This window comes from Podarcis cretensis (genome assembly GCF_951804945.1).
Source record: "Podarcis cretensis genome assembly, chromosome: 7".
NCBI classification, from domain to species: Eukaryota; Metazoa; Chordata; class Lepidosauria; order Squamata; family Lacertidae; genus Podarcis; species Podarcis cretensis.
In genome coordinates this window covers 60,008,922-60,027,572 of record NC_137176.1, presented here as the reverse complement: position 1 = coordinate 60,027,572, position 18,651 = coordinate 60,008,922, and the positions used below count along the sequence as shown (strand labels likewise).

Below are 18,651 nucleotides of genomic sequence, written 5' to 3'. Positions count from 1 at the left end.
GGATGCCAGCAGTGCTTCCTGTTCACCATGAAACTGCTGTAGAGGCAGCATTGTGGGGGCTGCCAATGAGGTGGCAAATCTGGCCTCTAAAAGCATGTTGCAGCTGTTGCTACTACTGTGGCAGCGGCAGTGGACAGTGCAGTCCTTGGAGGCCAGATCTGCTGGCTCTGTGGATCCTGCTACTTGAGAGGGTTGTCTCACCTTGCCTCACAGGTGAGGCAACTAGATTTGTACAAAGATGCATAAAAGCTAGCAGGTAACATGGTGGTGGGAAGCGGGTGGCGCTGTGGGTTAAACCACAGAGCCTAGGACTTGCTGATCAGAAGGTTGGCAGTTCGAATCCCCGTGACGGGGTAAGCTCCCGTTGCTTGGTCCCAGTTCCTGCCCACCTAGCAGTTTGAAAGCACGTCAAAGTGCAAGTAGATAAATAGGTACTGCTCTGGCAGGAAGGTAAACGGCATTTCCGTGCGCTGCTCTGGTTCGCCAGAAGCAGCTTAGTCATGCTGGCCACATGACCCGGAAGCTGTACGCCGGCTCCCTCGCTTGGCCAATAAAGCAAGATGAGTGCCGCAACCCCAGAATCGGTCACGACTGGGCCTAATGGTCAGGGGTCCCTTTACCTTTAACATGGTGGTAATAGTTCTGCATTATTTCAAACTCGGTTGAATACATGTGTTGGTTTGGGGAAAGCTTGCTGGGGACTAGTCCAGGTGTGCAAGCTTCATATCAGCCATGTGAAGTGATGGAGAGGGTGCAGGTGGGTTGGAACACCTGCTTTTGTACACAGGAGGAATCAGATGCACTGAGCAGCTTGTCTGTTCCGGATATGCCACTGGAGGTAAGCAAGCCATAAGTTTCTTAGCTGTAAAATCTTAAGGGAAAGTAAATGGGACACAGACATGTAGAGAGTCAAAATCCAGATTATTTGAAACCTCTGCAGGGTTTCAGACGGGAGACTTTCCCAGAGACTGAACTTGGACCTTGTGCATTCGAAACCCGGTGTTCCCTTACTGAGTGACGACCCTGCCTTGCCCGATTCAGTTGAGATACAGAAATCTGGGATACAGAAACCCAGACATTTGTACTTAAGCAGCAGAACGTACAGATCTAAAAAGGACACAAAGTCCGTCCTCTCTCACACATACACACACATATAGTTCTCGAGGGGCCGCTGCGGACAACCCGTGCTCTTTCAGTAACAGGTAACCCAAGCAACTCCTAAGCGCATGCTCACATGCCACCCCATATTTTTATCACCATAGACTTTTCTTCTCTCTCTTTCCCCCTTCGTACCTCTAGGACTCTGAGCCGGCCTCTGTGATTGGCCGGGCGCCCTTTCTAAAAGGGGCGGGGAGGGGCCCAACCTCCCGCTTCGCCCGCTCGTTAACCCAATCCACGTCCAGTTCCGGATCTGGGGCCTCCGGAGCGGAAGGTGGCGCTCTCGGAGGTTCCCAACGCCTCTCAGTATGGAGCCTTCTCTGCGGGCGGAGAGATAAGAAGCGACGAGTCGCGGTTTCGAATGCTGGGCTGCTGGAGACTCGGAAGGGGGGAGGGGCAGACAGGCAGGCAAGGAGGAGGAGGAGGCGAAGTTGGGCGGAGCGGCTGCCTGGGCGTCCTCCCCTTCCTCGGGGCCCCGCTGCAGAGAGCGCGAGCGGGGCTGGGCTGGGCTATAGGCTAGCGGCGGCGGCGGCTGGAGCAGGGGCCGAGGAAGGAAGGAAGGAAGGAAGGGCTGGTGGTGTCCGCGCTGCGCTCTGCCCGCCATGGCGATCCGCAAGAAGAGCAGCAAGAACCCGCCCGTGCTCAGCCACGAGTTCGTCGTGCAGAACCACGCGGACATTGTCTCCTGCATGGCCATGGTCTTCCTGCTGGGGCTCATGTTCGAGGTGAGGAAGGAGGACCAGGGCGCCCGGGAGGGATGGGGGAAGGCGGGGGGGGGGGGAGCTGGTGCCTTCCTACGGTCAAGCAGGCGCCTCGTTAGGGAGCGAGGTCCGCTGTTCCCCGGCCTCAGCAAGCGCGGCGTGGGGAAGAGACTGGTTTCCAACGGGGACAAGCTTCTAGTCCCTGCCGTCGCCGTCCCTCCCGCTTCCTCTCTTTCCCTTCTAGTGTGTGTAAAGAGAGGAGGGGAGTGGTGTGGCGATTGTGTGTATACCAAGTGTATCCACAAACCCATTCATCGCCGTCCAAATGCTGCCAGCAACATGGTCGTGGGGAGCTGGAGTTCCTCCCTGGCCGCAAACCTGTGTGGGTCTTAGAAAGAATCCTGCGTGGCGTGGGTGGTGGAGGGGGAGAGGACACGGAGTTGGGTGATTAAGGCAGCGGCTTCCTCCACCCACCCACCCACCCACCCACCCCGCCCCGGGAAACATCTGGCAGGCTTTTCGGTCCTTCCTCGAGCCTTTCGCCTTGGCAAGAGGGAGTGTGTGGGGTGGTGGGAAGTCAGCAGGTCCTTGTGTCAAGGCGGGGGGGGGGGGGACAGGCGGATGCGCCTTGTTGTGTCCGCGTCAGCAGTTGCTCTTGTGGGTTTGCGCGGAGGAGCAGCTGGTAGGTAGCCCGAGCGGTGCATCATCCTGCGAGCAGGAGCAGCCGCCCCTCCCCGGCAGATGTGGCTGCCTCCGTCCTCAGTCAAAGTCTGCTGGGCCTGACATCTGTCTCTCATGCTCCCCCCCCCCCCGCCCATGTATACACACTCGTTTCTCCTTTGGGGGAGCCGGGTGTGCTCCACACCCACTTGAGCTCCGTCTTGCCGAAATGCAGACCTGCAGCGCTGAGCATCCTAATCAGGGAGTAAGCCACACGGAGCACAGTAGTGGGGCATACTCCTGAAGCCTGCACATAGCACCCCGCTCTCGGAGAGGGGAAGTAGGTACAGCCCCCGTCGCCTTTGCTGCCTCCAGGGTTTCCGAAGCGGAGCCACCGCCGCAGTGTAAACGGGGTTTTCGGAGTGTGTGGCGAAAGAGCCTCCGCAGTGCACGCCTCTCTGACCGGGTTGTGCGCTTGCCTGGCTGCCCGCTGAGTAGTTCCTGGTCTCGTCAAGGTTACGTGGCACTCGGAGCTGGAGCACGATGGGGAGGGCGGGGAGACTCGACGTTTTTGGAGACGGGAGGTGCTGGCAGGGTGTTCGGAGCGGGGAGCGCGCAGAGAGAGATTTGGCTCCGGTTGCCTGGGCTAAGGGGAGGGGAGAGGGCGCGCAGTCCTTTGTGTGCAACGGGCAGAACTACAAGCCCCATGAGGCGCTGCGGGAAGCGGCTCCTCCCCTCCTCTCGGCTCCAGGGAAGGTGAGCTGGACGGTGACGTGTACATAGAGCGAGCCCCACGGCCCGCCTTCCGAGCGTGGCGGTCGCTTGCAGTCGTTGGTCGCAGCCAGATGGGGTTGCCTGGCGCCCCTCCAGATAGGGGATGCGACACGTGTCAAGGTGTGTGTGTGCCATGGCTCTGGATTAGAACCAGGGAAGGGGAAGATATCCTTGAAATAGTTAAATAACTGACTTATAAAAATATTTATATACTGCTATATCATATTAAAAAAACATGAAAGCAATAAAACATGAAACTGAACTTATTAGCCCCATTATTACCTTAATGAGGGTATGGAAGACTTAAGCAGTCGAGTGACTTGCTCCAGAGCAGTTTTAAATGGTAGTGCTTCTTTGTAAACTACTTGAGCAATATAACTTTAAGGCTCTGTTGAAAACCTGCTTCAGTAGCTGCTGCCCCAAATTCTGATGACACTTTGGAGGAAAGTAGCCTGAGGAGCAGATGCACTTTTATAAGAAGCAGAATTAGAATTGCACATAGGAGCTTGACTTTATCTGAGCAGCATGTCTGCAAATGCCTTTCTAAAATAGTTGCCGTTGGTACATTGGTAAATAGTAATGTGTCTAGCATTTTTCTTTCTTGAAGCTAAAGATTGCAGCAGTTTCTGTTCTTTCTATACCAGCTTGCCCATAAGTGATGTCCTGAGGCAATTTTTATTGGGAACAGCTGTTTTAAAAGTGACATGAGCAGTTATGTGTACTCAACAGTGCATTTGCTTGCGTTATTTGGACAGACACAAGCTTATAAGTAACCACTCACCTGGGCCACTGTGGCAAGTCTGGATAGGCTTGCATATAGAGAACAGCCAACAATAGGAATGTATTGGCAAGAAGATTGGGGTAGGGGACTGAAATATCTGTGGGTTTTTTAGGTGATCTTGAGTTACTGGGTATATTTGTTGAAATAGTAAAGAATTGTGGAAATAGCCAGTCTTCTGTGACCCATTGTCCTAGTATGATGTCGTTTCTTTTGTAATGGCTTCAGCTACACAAATAAATAATAATTGTAATAATAATGTTATTTTCCTTGCTTCTGAGTAGGCATGGTTAGGGTTGTGCTGTTAGTATGTTTAGAATTTCATCCTTGGTGTGTTCTTTGTAGAAATAATTTTATTTAATTGGGTTTTGTTTCATTTCAGGTTACAGCAAAAGCAGCTGTTGTCTTTGTTACACTTCAGTACAATGTTACCATTCCTGCCACAGGTAAAGCTCTAAAAAATATTTAGGCATTTGTCCTAGACAGAAAAGGAATACTGATTCACTGCTAATATATTGTCATATAATCTAATGAGGTAGTCCTAAAACTTGCTACACTAGCAAACACTGTTCTAGTAAAACAGCAGAAGAATGAGAAACATCAGCACAATTTTTCAGTGTCAGTTCACCAGTAATGATGTTTGCTTTGAATGTATCACCAAGCCAGGGCTTGGTGACCATTTATGAGTCTTGAAAGGCTGTAGAATTTCCCCTCCCTTCCCCACTCATCACATATCGTTATTTCATCCCTTCCTTCCTGATTTGCAGCAAATCATAGTTTGTCTTTCCTCCAGCAACATGGTTTACACTTACTCCCTGAAAACAAGGATCAGAAACAATGGATCAGAAACCACAAACCCAGGGAGGGAATCATGAATACCGGAGGAAGAGGGGCACACAAATGCAACAGTGCTGCTTCCCTTGTTACTCTAGCACCAAACCACATTTTTGCATTGTCTTACCCTGCCTATTGTCAATATGAGCTTAGCTCTGGGTGGAAACTAAGTTTTCCTTGCTGTGCTGCTCTTAAAGATAAATAAGATTTTGAATCTGGTGACTGAAATAATAAAGGCATGATTTGTTCCAACATATTAGCGTACTGCATATATTTTAATTTAGACTTTTACTTGCATTAACTAATGCTGTGTTAGTGGAGAAGTAAATAACAAACTAGTCCTTGTAGTCTTCATTAAACTTGAAATAACTCTTTAATTTCTTCAGTTCCAATTTCAGATTAGGAGCGGGTTGGTAAAATAAGTGTATATTTAATGTTGCTGTCTTTTCTTCTCTTAGAGAAACAATCTACAGAAACAGTCACATTGTATCACTACGGCATCAAAGATTTGGCTACGGTTTTCTTCTACATGCTGGTTGCAATAATCATACATGCTATCATTCAAGAATATGTGTTAGATGTAAGTATTGTCAGGACAATATTGAGTATTGCTACAGTGGTATTTGATTGAGTGTATGGATGTGTTGTCAACGTGAGTCTTGGATTTGGCTTCGCATGACAGATAACTTCGTATGAAAGCTGTTACGCAGATCACTAACACGGATTCCTTTTCTTTTAGAAAATTAACAGGAAGATGCACTTTTCCAAAACAAAGCACAGCAAGTTCAATGAATCTGGACAACTCAGTGCGTTCTACCTTTTCTCCTGTGTTTGGGGAACAAGCATTCTTGTCTCTGTGAGTATCTCACTTGTACATACTTGAGCTGCAATTCTGTATCACTTAGTAGGAATGAGTCCCAATGATCTCAAATGGGACTAACTTCTCCATAGACCTGTAGTTAGTTTAGTCTTAACCATAAAGGGTATTTGACATGTTTGTTTCTTATTTTCAGGAGAATTATGTAGCTGACCCAACATCACTCTGGCGGGACTATCCACATACATCATTGCCGTGAGTTTATCAGAGCTGCAGGGTGGAGCATGTGTCATATAGTTTCTTTAACTTGTCCCAGGGTGTTAAATCAACCAGTAACTTACCTGCAGGTATTTCAAGTTCTTTTCTTCAAACAAAAGCCTGCTCTCCTGGTCTTCTGTTGCCAATTCCAAGCATGTTGTTCTTTCATAAATGTGTGACTGGTAGTTTCCATCCTACCATTAGTTCTTAATCTCTGTAGAAAATATTTCAGATATGACTCCATTGTAACACCTAATTTAAACAAGGTCTTATTCGAGAGCTATTTCAATATCTTTGACCTTTTCCATTCTGTATTGTAGGTTCCAAATGAAATTTTTTTACATCTCCCAACTGGCATACTGGTTGCATGCTTTTCCAGAACTCTATTTCCAGAAGACAAAAAAAGTAAGTCCACCTTTTGTTTCATGTTCAGAAGCCTCTAAAAATATATGTATATATTTTAAAGTCTTAATTAGCTGGTAGGAAAGAAAAGTAAATTCTTCTAGCAAATTGTTTGCTCATGGCAATGCTTTAAGCATGGTTGTTGCCTAGTTCTGTATATCTTACTGTCAACGTTTGTAGCATTCTCCCACACTGTACTTGGGTCTTCTGAGAGGTAGGGAAGATTTCTGTGAGTTACTTTTCCAAGGGACTTTGCTTTTACCTGGATATACAGGGTGATTCATAGTGAAGTACTGTATACAGTTTCCATTTATAGCAAATGTAAACTGCATACTTCATTATGAATCACCCTGTATTTCTAATGATTAGGCTGGAACCCTATACGGCAGGTGTTGAAAACCTTTGGCCATGTTTGCTAGGGCTAATGGGAGTTCAGCAGCATCTAGAGAGCCAAAATTTCCTTATTGCCATACACATTTATGTAGGATTAAGTGACATCTTTCCCCAGGGCCCGCAAGACAGAGCTGTTCCACCAGGCCTTTGGCCAGGACACAGCCTGACCCCCTCCTTTGGCAATCCTCACAGAACCCTAGCCCAATGGTTGCCATTAATCTGATTTGAACTGATTTTATAATGAACTGATTTTAGAATGTTGTATCATTTTACTGTTGTTAGCCGCTCTGAGCCCGGCTTCAGCGGGGAGGGCGGGATATAAATAAATTATTATTATTATTATTATTATTATTATTATTATTATTATTATTATTTATTACAGTGAACTTAGTGGGACAAGTGAATAGACATGCCTAGGAGTCTTTTGTTAGTTAGGAACACTAAACTGCACCTGGGAAACCTACCATATTTTTCCATGTATAAGACTAGGTTTTTTTTACTTTAAAATAAGGTTAAAAATTTGGGAGCGTCTTATACACAGATACTGCATATGCCCATTTTCTAAATTTGGGGTCCGCAAAAGTAGGGGGTGTCTTATACATGGGTGCATCTTATACACTGAAAAATACAGTTAGTTGCTGAACTGCAAACCTCTGAAGGCTGTGTCGCTGCCTTGCTAAGCTCCAAAATGGTGAGGGTGAGACCCAGCACAGAACCAAGGTTTAGCCTGTACGGGCGGCAGCAGCAGCAGCAGCAGCAGCACACACCCATCCTCCAGCATAGTCACGAAGCTTTCATTTCCTTTTTTAAAGTAACCGCAGTCATTTCCCCCTCTTTGCATATTGCAGTGGCTGTCAGCTCTGGTTTATGATGATCTCGATGCAGAACAGCTGCATGGTATAAACGTTTACAACTTTCAGCATTGTAATCAGCCTTATTAGCAGCTACCAGGGCAAATACAGTGAGATCTTTCTCATTTCCTGCTAACAAAAATTAATTTTCTGCTTGGTTGAACAGTTCATGGTTTGAATGATAATAAGAGTAATTTGGTCATTATGTTCTGAAAGATCGCAGGTTAGCAAACAGGAATAAGTTCTTGTATGACCACAGTATATTATCAGTGTGTGGTTTTTACCATTTATCCTAGGGTAGGGTTGCAACATCCAGTGAATAGTTGGAGCAGCACTAGTACATTTATTATTCTTAGGTGGCAAAGTTTCTGGCCTGTTGCAATTTGAAACCTAGATGTGGGGAACTGAGGATTGCATATTGTAGAAATCTTACTACCATGCAAATCTTCTACATTTATTCTTATTTTTGCACACATAGAAACATGTTTGTATGTCTTTTAAGCATTCGTGAAATAAATCAAGCAGAACATTTATTTTAAAGATTTGAGTAAGATTTCAGGGTACTAACAAACTCCAGGATCAGCTATTAGAAACAGAATAGTATAAGACAAGAAATGGTTGTCCAGATTGGGTAATGGCCAGAAACTGGTGAATGTATTTAAGTTATGAGAACTCCCTGCAGAATTGATAAAGCTGTGGCTTTTTCATAGGAAGACATTCCTCGCCAGCTTGTTTACATTGGACTCTATCTTTTCCATATCGCTGGAGCTTATCTGTTAAAGTAAGTGACTTACTTATTTTGCTGCCATACAGAGCCCCTTAGAGAAGATGGGGGTGGGGTTAAATTCAATAATAAATAACTATTTTGATAGTGAAACACAGTATCAAGTGTTCAGATACTGCAATCCAACATACCTTACATTGTACCCTGTAAAATGACTGTAGAAGTCCACTAGGTGTTTAGCAATCAGGTGTTTAGCAATCAGGAATAACTCATTTATTCCATCTTTCCCTGACCAGACCGCAGGAGACAAGATCGTACCTGAACGGTTGAATTTATCTTGAATGCACACAGCAACTTTATTTCAATATCCAAAGTAGATTACTATATATTTATATATATATATATATATATATATATATATATATATATATATATATAGCATTTATTTCTCCGCTGCCTTTGAAATTGAGCATGGGGGTCAAGCAGTTGCTTGAACTTCACATTCACTGGAATGATGCAGTAAGCCCATGGCTCACTTTGAATGCTCAGTTTTCAAGTTGAATGTCTAATGGCAGTGTATTTTTACAAATTTTCTTGTCCCCTAGAAAAGCTTGTATTTAAATTTTGAAACATCAAGTTGTTGTTTTTTTGGTGCGTGTGTGTATGCATATATATATATGTATGTATATGTATGTATGTAGATATGTATGTATTTTTATTTATATCCAGAGTTGCTTCAGCAGATAATCAATTTAAAATCGCCAATAAAACATTAAAATCAATAAAACTGTTAAAGTGCAAGGACCAGGAGAATTCATAACAGTTGCCATCAAGGACACGTGCCCTGAACTGTTCTAGGACAGAGCTATGTTCTCGTTGTTTGGCAGAAGGGTGATAAAGGCAGAGCCGGATGGGCTTCCATCAGGAAGGTGTTCTGTAACTGGCACCACAACTGAGCGAACCTATCCTTCACACCTATGAACTGTGCCTTGGATGGCTAGGGAACCAAAAGGCATGCATCAGATTTTCATTCTGATGATCTGCATCACTGAGGGATCTATACTGCTGCAGAACATGTGTGTATATTCCTGGGCCTGTTTGAAAGCGGACATAGGAAACTGTCACTGAGCCCTGAATTCCTGTGCCAAATGAGTGGGTTTAATCAAAGACCTTGTGTCCCTCTACCAACTCGAAACTTCTTTGCTTTCATTTTTGTTCTTACAGTTTGACCCACCTTGGCCTTGTTCTTCTTGTGCTACATTACTTTGTGGAGTTTCTGTTCCACATCTCCAGACTGTTTTACTTCAGTGACGAAAAATATCAGAAAGGGTAAGTATTTTACGGTAACTTCCAACCTTTAAAAATATGTCTGGAAATGCAACTTCTAATTAATGCTTGAACGTGTACAGTTAACATTGGGCTGCTTCAGCAAATGATCCCTGTTCTTTTGTACATTAAAAGAACATCTAATAATAATAGAGATACAGTGGTGCCTCGCAAGACGAAAATAATCCGTTCCGCGAGTCTCTTCGTCTAGCGGTTTTTTCGTCTTGCGAAGCATCCCTATTAGCGGATTAGCGCTATTAGCGGCTATTAGCGGCTTAGCAGCTTAGAAAAAGGGGGGGGGGGGAGGGAAAAAACTCACAAGACTCATAGGCCATAGGGAAATTCATCTTGCGAAGGGCCTCGAAAAACGGAAAACCCTTTCGTCTAGCGGGTTTTTCTTTTCTTTTTTTATAATAATTTTTATTCGTTTTTCAAACAGATAACAAAAGTACCACAAAACAACATAATTTCCAACTGATCGTTTCATACCCTTCTTTCTTTTGACTTCCCCATACCTCCCCATCCCTGCATTCTTGTTTAGTGATTCTTTAGCAACCCTTAGGTCCATTATCTTAATTCCCTTTCATAAAAGTTCCTTTAGTTTTTTTTTGATTACTGCTGCAATTTCTTTACCTCTTACCCCCTGACATCTTAACATTCGTCAATTTTACAATTGTTCTTGAGATATATTTTAAATTTCTTCCAGTCCTCTTCCACTGTCTCTTTCCCCTGGTCACGGATTCTGCCCGTCATCTCGGCCAGTCCCATAAAGTCAATCACCTTTGTTTGCCATTCTTCCAGAGTAGGTAGTTCTTGCGTCTTCCAATACTTTGCCAGTAGAATTCTTGCTGCTGTGGTGGCATACATAAAGAAAATCCTATCCTTCTTTAACACCAATTGGCCAACCATGCCCAAGAGAAAAGCCTCTGGTTTCTTAGGAAAAGTCCACCTAAGGACCTTCTTAATTTCATTATAGATCATTTCCCAGAAAGCTTTAATCTTTGGGCAGGTCCACCAAAGGTGGTAAAAAGTGCCTTCAGTCTCATTACATTTCCAACACTTATTGTTAGGCAAATGATAAATTTTTGCAAGCTTGACTGGGGTCATGTACCACCGATAGATCATTTTCATAATATTTTCTTTTAAAGCATTACATGCAGTAAATTTGATACCGGTGGTCCATAACTGTTCCCAGTCAGCAAACATAATATCATGACCGATATCTTGTGCCCACTTAATCATAGCTGATTTCACCGTTTCATCCTGTGTATTCCATTTCAACAGCAAGTTATACATTTTTGATAAATTCTTAGTATTGGGTTCCAACAGTTCTGTTTCTAATTTTGACTTCTCTTTCTGAAATCCTATTTTTCTGTCCTGTTTAAATGTCTCATTTATCTGATGATAATGCAACCAATCTCGAACCTTAGGCTTTAGTTTCTCATAACTCTGAAGTTTCACCCTTTCACCATCATATTCTAAAATTTCATGATATTTTGGCCATTTAGAGTCCATATTAAGCTTTTTTACTTCCCTAGCTTCCATTGGTGACACCCACCTAGGGGTTTTACTTTCCAGCGTCTAGCGGGTTTTTCGTCTTGCGAGGCATTCGTCTTGGGGGCACCACTGTAGTTTTATTCTCTGTTTAAGATAAAAATTGAAGTCTGCAAGCAAATATCTGGCTGATTACTTCAGGTACACAGACTTTGGCCTGGCTTACCTGTGTATCTCTTGGTCAGGTGCACCTCCTCTTTCTCCTACATTTTCTTCACTTCTGACACCATGTTCTAGGCACTTCTCACTCCCTTGATCTTGCCACCTCCTGCCCTCAAGGATCAGTGCAGCTTAGTCAGATATATTCCTTCCTTTCCCCTCTGGCATAAAGACAACTTGCTGTTCAGTTACAAAGCCTTCATTACCTTCAGTACAACCACAGAATTCCTATGCACAAAACAGTTACCAATTACTTCTTGAGATTGGTGTGCATTCAGATGCACATACAAAAACTCCCCCAACCTGGAATAGCTTCATTAGTTTTGAAGAAAGGATTTGACCAGCCTGTTTATAGAAGATGATATATATATCCACATTGAACAATTCCTTAATGTAGAAGCTATTTGAAGCTTAGATGGCTTCACACATTTTTCTGAGCCCTCAGAGATGGAAGAAGTATGACAGAAGAGCCCCACCACATTATATCCTCTAGAATGCCTTCCTGGATGTGTGAGAAGGGACAGTGTTCTGGCTTAACGGTGTTCTAAAATGTATGTGTGAAGTCAACTACTTTTGGCCCATGACACCTTAATATTCAATACATATGTTAATCATACCTGCCTCTGAAATAATTGCTGTAAATAGTACAATGAATGGATGGAATTCTACTGAGGTGCAGTAATAATATGTTCATACCTGGTCTCTTCCCTCTAGGTTTTCAATCTGGGCCGTCCTTTTTGTTTTGGGAAGACTTCTGACCCTAATTCTTTCCGTCCTTACTGTTGGATTTGGCCTTGCTAGAGCAGAGGATCAAACATTGGATTTTAGTACCGGAAACTTTAATGTGCTGCCCATCAGGTATGAGACGACAGGCACAGCTTCATAGTTAGAGGCAGTGAAACTTCATGAGTTGTTTGGGGGCCACTTTCCTAAAAGCAAAGAAGAAGATGCTGCATCAGATGAACAGCTGGCAGGCTTCTTTCTTCTGTGCTGCTTTAAAGTCATAGCTTCATGTGAATGAGACTTGTTTGAGTATTCTGCTTTTGTATGAACTGGCTTTACCTAGAACTTGTACAATTCCCAGTTAAGCAGCATTTGCATAAACCAGGGGAAGGCGGGATGGGAAGCCTTCCAGAAGCTGCATTCCATTGGTGGGCAGGGCGAGAGGCAAAAAGTGGGTGGGACTAGAGCCACATGTGGGTGGGGCCATGGCTGAGGTTCTTAATTTGTGTGTTCTACACCCCATCTGCCCCATCTCTCACCCTCTGTCAAGGCAAGCAAGAATTGTTTTTGTAGGTAAGGGACACATGCCAGCCAGGCAAAAATGAAGACGACACAGGGCAGTGTTGTTGGTGAGGGATGGAGGAGTATCCCAAAGACAGGGTACAGAGGCCTGGAGGGTTATATTTGGCTCCTGTCAAAAAATTATTTTTAATTTATTTCATGAACTTTATAGTATAATTATTATTATAATTAAGCTTTATTATAAAAAAAACTCAAAAGTATTTTACAAAAAAAAATAAAACATTAAAATCAAGAAAAAATCACAACCGTACTTTTAAAACATACGAAAGTTAAAATAGTAAAACAGATGAAAATTACCTCTCTCTATGCAGGATTAGGGTACGTTAAGGGTGAATTAGCTGAGATGTAGAAGTATAAAAATAGTAAATAAAAACTTTCCTTGTGTACATGTTTTGCAGAATAAAATGTGATGTAAAACATGCTGTTAAAAATGTGTGGTGTGCACTGCCTGTCTTTTCAGGAAACATTTCTTTTTGTAGTTCAAGCATAAATCCTTAAATTTAAACACTTGAGCATGTTGACCACCTGATGTTGTTGGTGCAACTCCTTCACATTGAGGGTAGATGTTTAGGGTCTATCTGTGATGACTCCAGAAAGTGTTGAAACCATTCCACGAAGAATTTTGGCTCAGTTTCAGTATGAATTTCAGCTTCTAGTTACACAGTACCGTGACTATATTTATAGTTCCTAGAAGGATGTTGTTTCAGTGAGCTGCAGATCATGGGCTGCTGTTTATCTAGCCACATAGTGTATGCCACTAATAACAAAGTGTGAAATATCTTCATCTAGAAGATGAAGTACAAAAAGTGTCGCCCTCCTGGTTAGAGAATTGGATGTTATCTTCTTTGTCATAATACATAAATTTTATTTGTATGTTGCCTTTCCACAGTTCAAACCATGCTCCGGGCAGCACACAACTAAACCCCACAGACAAAACCCGAGACCAAGAGTCTGTTCAGCAGCCTCAGCTTTTGTAGCTGGAGTCAGTCAGGGCCTTGCCTTCCCAGGTCAAGTGGGAAAAGGCCTGCAAGGCAGGGAGCAGGTCTTCCAGGACTCACAGCCAAGTGTAGTTTAGTTATTGCATGGGAACGAGAGAATTTGCCAATTTCTGAACATGCTTTTCAGTCTATGCATTCCTATTGTGTTATTACCTTGTTAAATTCCTGAAGCTTTGCTATGCTTCCATTAAACCTAATCTCTCTGGGCTTTTTATGTACTTTCCTAGATAACAAGGAAATAAAAGGCTTGATAAATGGCCAAGAAACATCCTGCCCAGTGGGAACAGTTTTCCTGATTCTTCTCATTTCCAGATCTTCAGGAATCCTAGTATAGTAATCTGTCTTCTCTTTGTAGAATCAGCGTACTGGCATCTATCTGTTTCACACAGGCCTTTATGATGTGGAAGTTCATCAATTTCCAGCTGAGAAGGTGGAGAGAACATTCTTCACCTCCCCAACCAGTGAAAAAGAAGTTTGCAACAACTAAAAGCAAGCCTTCCAAAAAAGAAAGAGGTTTGTATTTCAGTCCTTTACTCTGTACAGTTTTGGTGGAGGGTGAAATGAAACAAGTTCCACAAGACATTGAGGAACCTCGTTACCAGTGACGCTTAAGCCAATGCTACGTTCCCTGAATTCAAGGGCAGTGATACTAATTTCTTACATAACCAAATATTGGCGAGACAGATTCATTGGGAGATAAAATTGGTTTCCCACAAAGAATCCTGGGAACTTTCATTTGTTAATGTTCTCCTAACAACTCTCAGCACCCTTTGCAAAACTGTGGTTCCCATGGTTCCTTGGGGGAAGCCATGACTGTGAAAAGTGAGTGAAATAATGCTTTAAATGTATGGTGTGGGTGTGTCACACATAGCATCTTTCATAGTATTCTGTCTCTGGAAGGAGCTCTTGTCTCTCTTCATTTATCTTCTTGCCCTGGGTTAGTGATCACAACTGCAGAGTGTAGACAATCCACAGGCTTGAGTGGTGATCTTAATTTACTGCACCTTCTAGCGGTGCATAAAGGACGAGGTAAAAGGTAAAGGTAAAGGTACCCCTGCCCGTACGGGCCAGTCTTGACAGACTCTGGGGTTGTGCGCCCATCTCACTTAAGAGGCCAGAGGCCAGCGCTGTCCGGAGACACTTCCGGGTCACGTGGCCAGCGTGACATCGCTGCTCTGGCGAGCCAGAGCTGCACACGGAAACGCCGTTTACCTTCCCGCTAGTAAGCGGTCCCTATTTATCTACTTGCACCCGGGGGTGCTTTCGAACTGCTAGGTTGGCAGGCGCTGGGACCGAGCAGCGGGAGCGCACCCCGCCGCGGGGATTCGAACCGCCGACCTTTCGATCGGCAAGCCCTAGGCACTGAGGCTTTTACCCACAGCGCCACCCGCGTCCCAAAAGGACGAGAGGTCTCTGCAAATAAAGCAAGAAGTTTCTAATGTCAGAATTCTGGCTAAGTTATTTATTTACTGGATTCCTGCCCTTCGTCGTAAGATCTCAGGGTGGATCACAGAATGGTTGGCACTCGTTCAGTAGCACTCAGCTGCTCAAGCCCCAATTCATTTTTTTATTATTTTTAGATTCTTGGGTTGCATGCAGTCATGAAAGTGCTGAAAATTAGACATGCGGAGTCATTACCTAGTTTCACTCGTTGACTCTTGAAATTTATTATGTATATTTTTGTTACTGGTGCATTTTACTGTTTGGGGTTTTTAGTTGCATTGTAAGCTGACCTAGGATGAAAAGTTAAGAAGGGCAGGAAAGGGGTAACCAAGTGCCCCCCTAGGCATTCATTGCCTGCTGGATCTTCTGTAAATGACATAAATTACAGGGCTTTACCTATTTGGAAATCTTGATTTTTTTTATTATTTCCCCTTTTCTACAAGGAAATATAAGGTAGTGTGCAGGGATCCAGTTCCTTTCCTCTTCACAATTGTGAAGTAGGATATGGTGAGAGTTGGTGACAGGCCCAAGATCACCCAGCAAGCTTCATGACTGACTGAGGATTTGAGCCTCTAAGTCACTGCTTCCCAAACATGGGTCTCCAGCTGTTTTTGGACTTCAACTCCCATCATCCCTAGCTAGCAGGACCAGTGTCAGGGGTTGTGGGAATTGTAGTCCAAAAACAACTGGACACTCAAGTTTGGGAAACACTTCTCCAAGTCTACCCACTTCTAGGCCAATTCTCTAATTCTTGGCGGCAGCCCTCAGTGGTGTTTTTCAGATAGTGTGGCCTTTCTGCCAAGCATAGAATACTATTGTAGCTATTTGTCCTAAGCCACTCTGGGCACTATTAACATATATCTATATCGAGTGTGAGGAAACTTTGGCCTACCAGATGTTGCTGGACTGTCAAGTCCCATCAGCCCCAACAAGCAATACCAATGACTAGGGGTGATGGGATGTGTAGTCCAAAAATATATGGTGAGTCAAAGGTTCCCCACACCTAACTTGTATGGTAAATGCTATTTTTGAAAATCTGGTTGTAATATAAAGTTGTCTGGACATAGTTTTACCATTTCTTCTAAAGCTGCTGTGGAATATGGGATGCTAAACAAAACCGACCTTTGGTCTGATTCAGCAGGGCTAGACTTGTATTGTTTTAAGTTTGGCTTTCTACTAAATGAATAATAAACTTTTTTAATGCTTTCTAGATATGGTACCTAGAAAAGAGCTTAACAGTGTATATTGTCTTATTTTTAGAAAATGGAATAAATGGAACATTAACCTCAAATGGAGCAGACTCGCCTCGCAGCAGGAAAGAAAAATCCTCTTAAAACAGAACTTTATTAAGTTAATTGACTAATATCCCCAAAGAGAACTGCTTTTTACTTTGGAAGGTCCTTCAGCACCCGAGTTCCTATGGTTAACAAAAAAAATAAAATTAATACTTTTTTGTTATTGCTACCATAACGTTTGTGCAGCTTTTTAAACTGAAAAAGGGGGCCACATTATTTTTTTAGTATCTTTGAAAATGTTGTGAGTGTTAATTGGAATCCACTTGCCAAAAATCAGTGATACAATCTGCCATTCCTTCCAGCTTTACAGCGATGAATCTAGTCCATTCCAAAAAAGACAATATGAAATTATTGTTTAAGGAGAAATTGAACATTTAAGTAAAATAGTAATGCCATTTTTAAAATTTTTTTTTAGATATTCTCTTAACACTTAGGTGTATATTTTGATTTTACAGTTCGGAACAGAATTTGTAAACTACCAAAATAATCCTTGTTACTTTGTAGACAATCTCTACCATGATTCAAGAAATTCCCTTATTAAAACACAGTTGGACTGATTGAAATGTTGCTGTGTATGTATATTGTCAAGTATACTGTGAGTTTTGTTGCCATCAGAACTTCCATCAGCATGTCTGGATAAAAAGGTAAAGGAACCCCTGCCCGTACGGGCCAGTCTTGACAGACTCTGGGGTTGTGCGCCCATCTCACTTAAGAGGCCAGGGGCCAGCGCTGTCCGGAGACACTTCCGGGTCACGTGGCCAGCGTGACATCGCTGCTCTGGCCAGAGCCAGAGCCAGAGCCGCACACGGAAACGCCGTTTACCTTCCCGCTGGTAAGCGGTCCCTATTTATCTACTTGCACCCGGAGGTGCTTTCGAACTGCTAGGTTGGCAGGCGCTGGGACCGAGCAGCGGGAGCGCATCCCGCCGCAGGGATTCGAACCGCCGACCTTTCGATCGGCAAGCCCTAGGCGCTGAGGCTTTAACCCACAGCGCCACCTGCGTCCCCATGTCTGGATAGCCAGTGACAAAACACTGCGAGTACATATTGATTGCTGCTGAACAGCTCATGTGGCATCCTCCCGGTCATTCACAAATTCCTGAATTTGAAGGCTCCCTGTGAAGATACCACAGCTGCTTTGCTCCTCTTCCCTGGGGGTTTTTCTGCTGTGCTGTGGTGAGCTAAGTCATAGTTTGGTTTCTTGTCTCATCCAAATCCAAACTCATGGTTTATCTCTTTCCTGACAAACCACAAGTTTGTTTTATGGCTTGTGGTTTGTCAGGGAGAAGCTAAACCACAAGACTGGGTTTGGACAATGCACTAAGCCAAACACACCAGCAAAGCAGCTACAACACCCTTTTCCTGGTGCCTACACACCAACCAGGGCATCGGATCTTGTTCTGCCAAGCCACATTCAAGTGTGCACCTGAAAGCATGCTGAGACAGGAGCGAGCATCACACACTATTAGCCCCAGTCACACCGGTCTCCCATCTCCACCAGCTGCAGCCTCAGATCTTTGGGTGGAATGTTGGAAGGCAGGAAATGCCTAAACTGTTAAAGGTCCAGGTAAATATATGCATCATTGGTATAAGTCAGAAGCTGAATAACGATGGAGCTAGATGCACCTCTGTAGGGAGGGAATTCCACAATTTTGGGCTGACATGGAGACAACCCTTTCCCAGGCTGCCATTTCCTCCCCCCCAATTCTTAGTGATGGAACTAAAAGAATGCCCATGAGGATCTATAAGAACGAAGGCGGGGCCTAAGTTGTTTAAAGCCCTAAGCATCAGTGTAAGTAAGCACCTTGAATTGGGCTTGGAAACAACTTGACAGCCAGTGCAACTATTTTAAAACAAGGATTATATTCATTAAGTGGAGCCTGGTCACTGCATTTTGGACCAGTTATAAGTATTATAAGACCGGTTATAAGTATGGAATAGGGCAGGTGGTAGCTAGCATGGTGCTCAAAAGAGCCAGTATTGACTCTGAAAGGCGCATTGTAGTGGCTATTTCAAAGTTTTCCTTAATTCAGTGACCTGATGTAACTTTGAAGGCACAGTGGTCAAACCAGAGGAACAGCTGCCACCCTGGAAGATCACTGTTTGAGCAGAGATGTTTGAGTACATAGTAAGAAAGAGAACAACAGCAGCATCCTGGTTACAATTGGAGAAGGATAGGCTAGACATAGGGACCTGGGAGTGACCCTACCATTGGAAGTTGG

At 43.9% G+C, this 18,651-nt stretch overlaps 1 protein-coding gene across 2 annotated transcripts; it reads left to right on the top strand.

The window, feature by feature from the left end:
* The first annotated feature begins 1,585 nt into the window (after positions 1-1,585).
* On the top strand, positions 1,586-16,993 carry TRAM1 (translocation associated membrane protein 1). Of its 2 annotated transcripts, none has more exons than XM_079983166.1 (11): positions 1,586-1,883; positions 4,454-4,517; positions 5,364-5,485; positions 5,645-5,761; positions 5,919-5,977; positions 6,301-6,385; positions 8,337-8,407; positions 9,575-9,679; positions 12,104-12,247; positions 14,048-14,205; positions 16,396-16,993. In XM_079983166.1, the coding sequence occupies exons 1-11, from the start codon at positions 1,761-1,763 to the stop codon at positions 16,467-16,469; spliced, it is 1,122 nt and encodes a 373-aa protein (XP_079839292.1). In that variant the 5' UTR covers positions 1,586-1,760; the 3' UTR covers positions 16,470-16,993. The 2 variants fall into 2 exon arrangements, with proteins under 2 accessions (XP_079839292.1, XP_079839293.1); XM_079983167.1 differs by lacking the exon at positions 1,586-1,883 and adding an exon at positions 3,343-3,413.
* The last annotated feature ends 1,658 nt before the right edge of the window (positions 16,994-18,651 follow it).